Source organism: Hippichthys cyanospilos, chromosome 6 (assembly GCF_059441005.1).
Source record: "Hippichthys cyanospilos isolate Australia breed blue-spotted pipefish chromosome 6, RoL_Hcya_1.0, whole genome shotgun sequence".
In the NCBI taxonomy this organism is placed as follows: domain Eukaryota; kingdom Metazoa; phylum Chordata; class Actinopteri; order Syngnathiformes; family Syngnathidae; genus Hippichthys; species Hippichthys cyanospilos.
Genome location: NC_142374.1, coordinates 6,099,683 through 6,107,490, shown reverse-complemented (window position 1 = coordinate 6,107,490; position 7,808 = coordinate 6,099,683). Strand labels below are relative to the sequence as shown.

General features: G+C 43.5%; 1 protein-coding gene across 1 annotated transcript; it reads right to left on the bottom strand.

Annotated features, from left to right (window-relative positions):
• Positions 1-45: 45 nt before the first annotated feature.
• bhlhe41 (basic helix-loop-helix family, member e41) lies at positions 46-6,994 on the bottom strand. Its single transcript, XM_088418091.1, has 5 exons — positions 6,810-6,994; positions 6,660-6,726; positions 6,445-6,552; positions 6,222-6,333; positions 46-4,963 (listed from the first exon to the last, which is right to left on the bottom strand). The coding sequence occupies exons 1-5, from the start codon at positions 6,869-6,871 to the stop codon at positions 4,038-4,040; spliced, it is 1,275 nt and encodes a 424-aa protein (XP_088274217.1). The 5' UTR covers positions 6,872-6,994; the 3' UTR covers positions 46-4,037.
• Positions 6,995-7,808: the final 814 nt, after the last annotated feature.

Below are 7,808 nucleotides of genomic sequence, written 5' to 3'. Positions count from 1 at the left end.
TACATGATTGGACCACACATTGTGCATATAAGGAGAGGTAACATGTTGAGTTTTGATATTTATTTGTCAATTCATCAGCAATAATTTATATAACAGCATAATGTGTAAAGCAACAAAATGTGCAACAACTGCTCAGGGATTTTTTTTTTCTTTAAAAAAATCCATAGACGTCTACAACATTGACAGACATATTTCGTAGTACATTCACAAAAAAGTATTTACAGACACACATGCCACTTTCTTTATCAGTTGATGACCGATTTGAGGCTAGACCAGCTGAAGAAAACTACAAAAGCAACGTCATGTTTGCAAACACAAGATGAATCATGGGTCAATCACATGTAGAACTTTTTTAAAGCCTAACGTCACTAAAGTTGCAGGAATTGTCCTCGAATGTTATGCGACCTCGGCTTCTTTTTTTTTCTCATTTTAAAAAAACGTTTTACATATTCGGATCTACATGATCAAAATGGGAAAAAGCTCAATTTGACAAATTTCTCCAAAATTTTGCCAAAATTCTCCGTTCACTGCCTGAAGTCATCGCAAATGTGACATCTGTTACTGGTTTGACTTGAAACCATGTATTTGATTCAATGCAACAATACATCCACGACAAAAGGTCAAGTACAGTGATTGGCTTTTTGTGGATAACATGACTTAAGCAGAAAAAGTGCACTTTACATCTCAGAGGACGCTTTTCCTACATACAAACGTTAACAGTTTGGAAAATACAGGTACATTCAATATCAAAGATCTGTAAGGTGCTATCCTACATTGCTTTCTGGAGGTAAAGGGGCTCACAGCATCTCAGAGAAATGCTTCACTTGGAGAACCTACAACACACACGCAGGCCAGGCAGACCATTGTGCAGAAAAGGCTTCTCCAGTATCTCGATTAAGAACTTGAAATAACGCATTTACGATTGACTTTGGATCAAATAGAAATGTCGCTCAATTTGATTTCAAATATGGAGATTTGTCGCTGTCGGGACGAATCCTTGTAGAGTGCTGTCAAAAGCAAAAAAAAAAAAAAGATAGCTTTTTAAAGTTGTATTATTTTTTTATGTTGCTGTTGCACGCGTATATCAACATAACACTAACCAAAAAATACATTCTATCATTAATTTAATATGCAAGAACACACACACAAAAAACAACGATAAATGTATGAAAATGCCAACAAACACCAAAACGGCGGCAACTCAGCAGTCCGAAATTCGTGATGATGCTGAGCCCCCGCTGCTCAAAAAGCCTGTGAAAACGTCACTAAAGCAAAGGTCTGTCCCACGTCACCTTCACAAATGCCTTCTTAAAGATAGTAAGCCATGAGTGGTACAATAAATCAAATAAGTGAGCCAACTAACCTCGTATAAACGTTTTCATTTTTTTAAATGTGAAAAGTCTTCATTCTATGCATGTTATTTACGATCATAAGGTCATATCAGCAGCGCCCGGACGTCGAATTAAAGTCAAACATGATAACTATGAGAGTTAACACTTCAAATACCATTTTATTATACAAGAAATCTAGGTAAGAGATTTCCAAGTTCTGTCTTGGACGAGCAACAGTCTGCATGTTTTTAGAATGAGACCAGCACGTCCAGGTGTGGAAAAACAAGCGAGAGTTCCGGTGGGAGAAGATTACAACTCTTGCCCTCATTGGTCGATGGTCGCGCCTGGAGCCAATCGCGTGTCTTATAGAAGACCTTATCTTGACCTGCAAGACACTCAAATTTGATTTCAAGAGGCAGATTGGTAAGACACGCGATTGGTTCCCGGCTCGACCATCGACCAATATGCGATAGGCGAGGCGCGAAGTAGCAAGGATTCTCTGTATAGTGAACCATACTAATTTCTCTTGTTATTGTCTAAAAAAACAAAACAAAAGAAACACAGCAGTTAAATAGCGCCACACAGCTTCCTCAAAATGAGGAAAACAAAGTCATTTTGCCACACTTAAACAACACTTATATTGGCAGGAATTGCAATCAAGAATTGTAGTCTAGTTATTTTCACCACTTCAAATTGGCTAACGTTGTGTCACAATGATTGATCTGTGGGGCGAAAAAGGTAATTTGACCATATTTTGACATACAAGGTTTCTGCCAGACAGCGACAATGTGTGTGTGTGTGTGTGTGTGTGTGTGTGTGTTACGTGTGATAATTCTGTTGTTTTAAGAAGAGCCTAATATATCTCCAAGTATTCCGCGCAAAAAGCTGGATGTGAGGTATTGTGCCCAACAAGGCCATCTAGTGCACACTTAAATCTTGATTAACCCGACAATCATTCGGGTTTGATTATTTACAATCCGAGCAGATGCAACGAGATGTTCCAATTGGAAGACATCCTTTGCGATGTCTTCCCTCCAAAGAGACTAGCTGATTGTAGTAGTGACTCGTAGTACCCAAAATTTGGCATCAATGCTGCCATTTGAGAATATTTTATCAAAGCCGATACAAAAGTAAACTACAGTGCAACAGAATTTTTTTGCTGCGTTTACGCCAATCCTCGTCGATGAGCATTCGGATTAATTCATCGAGCATAAGTGCAAAAGGCACACTGTCACAAATGTTTCGTCAAGGTAGCTATAATACACAAAAATCTCCTCCGTGGATCCACATCTTTGACATTCGTCCACATCCTAAGAAAATGACAGACATTGTGTGAATGCTGAGAGATGCGACCACATTGGTGGAGGACTGTATAACCTAATAATTGCGTCAAAACGTAACATGCCGTGCAGGCATGCCCCCTAGTGGATGGCAGAGCAATATTAGAACGGTTGCTCACAGCGATGCGGCAGAACACAAATGAACTGTACAATCACGAAAAAAAAATGGCGACACACGACCACACACCCACGCTTGACGCTCAAGCACACAACCAACTCGCGGCAACAAAACTGACACTTCTGGGTGTTCTCATCATGAAATTTTGCCTAATACGCTTATGGCTTTCTGTAATTGTGCCGCAAACAACGATTGTCAACCAGGAGATAAATTGCCTTGGCTCTGGATCTATATTAGGATAATACAGGTAGAGGAAACGAGGAATCGTGATGTCAGATTTGTAGTTAGGATATCTGTCGAAGTTCTAGGAAATCACCTGATCACCTTTCTTTGTATTTTAGCAAGAGGCTTGCCACGCTTCACTTTTTAGACACAAATACGATGAAATGTCATGAATAACAAAAATACTATCGTAAAACACAATTTACATATACAGTATGTAATATGCACCGCAAAATGTTTTTTTTTTTTTTTTTAAGAAAGCTTGTGATATGATATGGTATTCTTTTAATTTTGCACGACATTTTTGATATTCGAAAATGTAATCTTGTTACGTGTGTTCAGCCACATCACTCGTGCGTGGTAAAGCAAGAGACGTGATCTTTTTTTCAAGGAAGTTCAGCTGGAGAAATCCACTCAACTTTTCGCATGTTTTTGTGCTCTTTATATAACACCACAGGATGGCGCCATAGCTCTGGCCAGACGAAAAGTAGCCAGCACTGTGCAATACGTGACATTCCTGATGCCATTTTAAGTATGTTTTGGGTGTGTTAGTGCAAGAACATGTTAAATTAATATGCATGTTTTTGTAACGTGGCCATGCCAACTGTAGTAGTACTAGATAGTGTTAATCATCTTATTTATTAGGTTAGAGGTGCTTGACTCATGTTCTTCCCCGAGCCCGCGTGGGTTCTCTCCCGGCGCTCCGGCTTCTTCCAACATTCCAAAACACATGCATGGCAGGCGATTTGGCCACTAAATTTTCCTTAGGTGTGATTGGATGCGTGAATGGGTGGACAAACGTCTCTGAGTGCCCTGCAGTTGGCTAGCAACCAGTTCAGGGTGTTCCCCACCTACTGCCAATAGACAGCTGGGATAGGCACCAGTAGGCCTGCGACCCTATTGAGGATAAGCGACTACAGAAAATGCATGGTTGGTCGGGTGCTTGACTCTCAGCATTCACACAAGAAATGTGTCTAATAAGAAATTTTATGGCCTCCAGGGTGGAGGTGATCCGCCCCGGCCAAGTTAGCTGCTTTGACAGACGGGTGACCGGTCCCCCAGCCGCTGAATCTCGCCCTCTTCATCGTCGTCACCTTCATCACTCGTGGGCGTTTGCTCGTGCTCCTCGGGCGAGCTTGTCTCAGCATCGCGGGGGTTGCCGTCATCAGCGAGTTGGGTGTCTTTGCATGGAGACGAGGCGCCAAAATGCGCGGACAAACCCGGGAAGGCCGCAGCTGCGGCCGCGGCGGCCGCAGCTGCGGACGCTTGTGCTGGGTAAAGCCACGGGAAGGGGGAGGCCAGGGCAGCCGCCGCTGCCGCCGGCGGGTACATGCCCTTTTCCATGTTGCTTTTATCGAACAGAGGCATGTACGAGGCAGCGGCTGATGGGTTGATGAAGTAGAAAGGCATGCAAATTGGCGTCTGTTGTCCCACGCCGGTTAATCCCATCAGAGAATTCACGAGTGCCACATCAGCGCCCGCCGAGCCATTGCCGGACCAGTCCATCTTTGGTTTCTTGGCCGGTCGTTCATCTCCAAACTCCTGCTTGATTTTCACACCTTTGGCCGCCTGCAAGGTGTTGCTGTGCTCACATTCTTTGTCCTTGCCCCCCTCACCCCCATAGCCACTGTCCGTGTCCGTGTCATTCTCGGTCAGGTCCCCGCCTTGGGTCCTCTGGATAACCGGGACGCAGTTTGCCTGGTTGTCGGCTTTGTTAGCATCCAGCGACATGCCGGTGGGGAGCTGGTGCTGCTGCTGGGGAAGGAACGGGCCGGACTGCGCTCGAGCAAGGGCTTTGTGGAGGTGCTGGACGAGTTGGGCGCCGCTCTGCTCGTGCGCCGTCCAGTTCTCAAACTGGCTCAGGTACTGCAGGACTTCTTTGGCGCATGTTTGGAAACCCGAATGGAAGGCTTCCGCATCAGTGTGAATGGACGACTTCATTGACCGGTCCCCTGTTGGAAAAATAATCATTACGTTCTACCCTTACGCTCTTGTGTTCCTGCCAAGAATGTGCCACCTTATGCCAAATCATGCACCACAACTGTGTAGATATTATGTGAAAAGTTCAGGACAGTGTTACAAAACAAATACTTTGAAGCCAAACTGCAAGTTTTCACTTTCATTGTTGGCCAGACATCTACCAGCCCATCCGGAAAAAGATCCTGCACTTATTCGGTGCGCGGAAATAAGCGAGAGTTGCCATGACAATACACCCGCGATCAATGCACTGAGTATTTGAGCTCAAGGGGGTGGTGACCCTTTTTCGAGACATGGGTGACATTGTGACTATGACAACAGAGTTGCAGAGGATTCTAGATGAATCTAGGAGTGCATAAAGGCGCGGCAGAGAAAGCACATTAGACTCCAGGAAAAGTTTGTTGTATATACTTTGGGGTTGGGGTATATCTTTTGTGACACAGTGCTGAAGGTTTTGTGACACACCTTGACAAATTATGTGATTTTCTGGAAAGATGTGCAAAAACTGTCATGTGGTACTATGTATGCTCACTCTTATCTGTAACTTTTTCACAATTTCCATGACCCTTCAATCAGTCGCATGTATCTGATGATCTAAAACATGTACTTTGGTTGCACATGATTAAAATGTGTCATGGTATTCAATAATTTTTTTAACATGAATTATTTGTAACGTTCAGAAAACAGTCATCATATACAACCAATGTAGGCTACGTGATCAATTTAAATACACTTTCTGTGGAAAAACCTGCAGACTGGTGATAGTTGGAACTGTTCCAAGTTGCGTCTTGAAAACTGTCGCATAACAATTGGTATTTATAGTTTTGCCTCGAGATGACCAGAAAACAACCTCGATGTACGTAAACGTTGTAGCATCTGTACAAAACAATGGCATTGTATATAGACAGCTATGTAATACTGTCTATTTGGGTTTCAGAAAAGTCCTCAAATTACAGGGAGGCGTTTGTGTTTTACTGTTTGCTCTAAAGCGTGCCCAATTCGATCCGAACATAGTTTAAAACAAAATACATTTTCCAAACTTAAGTTCGATACGTGGTAAAACTCAAGACGACAACAACACGTGATCGACAGGTGTCGCACGTGCGCGTCTGCTGCAACCGCAAGCACACCCGCGCGTGCGATTAAGGACGTTCGCTGTTTTCCACTATGTGCGTGAGCTTCCACTATACCGAAGCAGTATGCATACAGCTTGATGATGCGTGTTGCTCTTACCGTTCTGTAAAGCTATGATCTTCTGGTGCTGCTGCTCCGTCACCGCAGTCAATGCGTTTAAATGTTTCAGAGTTAATTCCAGAACAACCGCCTTCTCCAAATGGCCCAACGTCTGCGTGAATACAGAACAAACTCAGATTTTCTATAGTTTATCAAAGACTTTGTCCTTCCACGCAACCTAAACTTTTTAGAAGTTTTTTTTTTCGTTTAGTCGTCATATTACCGACAGCTTGAGATGCTCCGGCAGCAGATCCTTCAGCTGACCGATACATTCATTGATTCGGTCTCTCCTCTTCTTCTCTATCAAACGATGTGGTAACTTATAAGCGTCCTGTGGACACATGACAATGCGATAAGTGTGTTCCAAAGTTATGTAATCGTGAATACGGCAAAATAAACTATAAAATAAAAGGTTCTGAAATGCTTCTAATTCCACACCTTGCCGCCATCCTCCCGCTTTATTCCCCTTTTTGGTTTGCACATGTACAGAGAGGGGTAGTCCACCCTAAAGTAAAAGTGAGAAGATGTCTGATAACGGCTTATTTCTAAGACTTTTCAAAAGAGTAAAAAAAAAAAAATCACGCTCACCCCAAAAAGTCTGCGCGCTCCATGAAGTGTCTTTCCTGTAAATGTGCTATTCTTTCATCCATCAGATGTCTCCTGCAGCGATCCTTGGCACGGATGTTTGTTATTCCACGAGGCGCGCGGCTGATGGTGCACACGGTGTGCGTGTCCTTTGCTTGGAGCTGCGCCGCCTCACACTGATACCTCCACTTCCCCCTCCGCTGCTGATGTGTCTCTCCGCCCCAGAACCCCCCCCCCCCCCCCACGCCGCGGCCACTTCGCAAAACCGCCTGCCGCCGTGGCCAGCAACAGCGCACGCGCGACTCAGCCAGGGAACTGCTTCCCACTCACGTGTCCTCTCACGGCATAAAGTCTGCTAAAACCTGCCCCGTGTGTGTTTGTGTGCGTGCGCGCGTGCGCGTGCTTGTGTGTCACTGCAGCCACAGCCGGTGAGCCAACAGCTGGAGGCTGAAATCATTCTGAGACTTGATTCATGCAACAGCTAAACGAGCACATGCTTGATAATAGTTTGAAATGAAATCGTCGGGTCACGTGTACTTTAAACTTTTACAGGTCTTCTTAGTTGTAAACAAAAACGTCCAACAAGAAATATTGATTCACTTGTTCTATCTGCCTGATGCACTTTAAAACTATGAAAGAAAAGTTTTCACATTGTACAGTGCTGTACTAAAAAAAAAATGATAGCAAAAGACGCGATTTGACTTCCTACAAAACTATCACAGACAACACGTTTATATTGTTCGGTTGTGTAGAGCTTTCTATTTAAAATCAACATTTTTGACTGGCAAACACATTTGAACACACTTGCAAGTAAGTACCAATTTGAATGTACTCACAAGTATGTTTGACCATATTTTCAAATACTTTCAAAGTTATTTTAAAATATTTTCAGTTGTACAGTATTTTCGATTATGATTGAATATGCAAATAGCGGATCAATGAGAGAGTGATTAGCACGTCTGTCTCACAGTTCAGGGACCGGAGTTCAGATCCACCTCACGT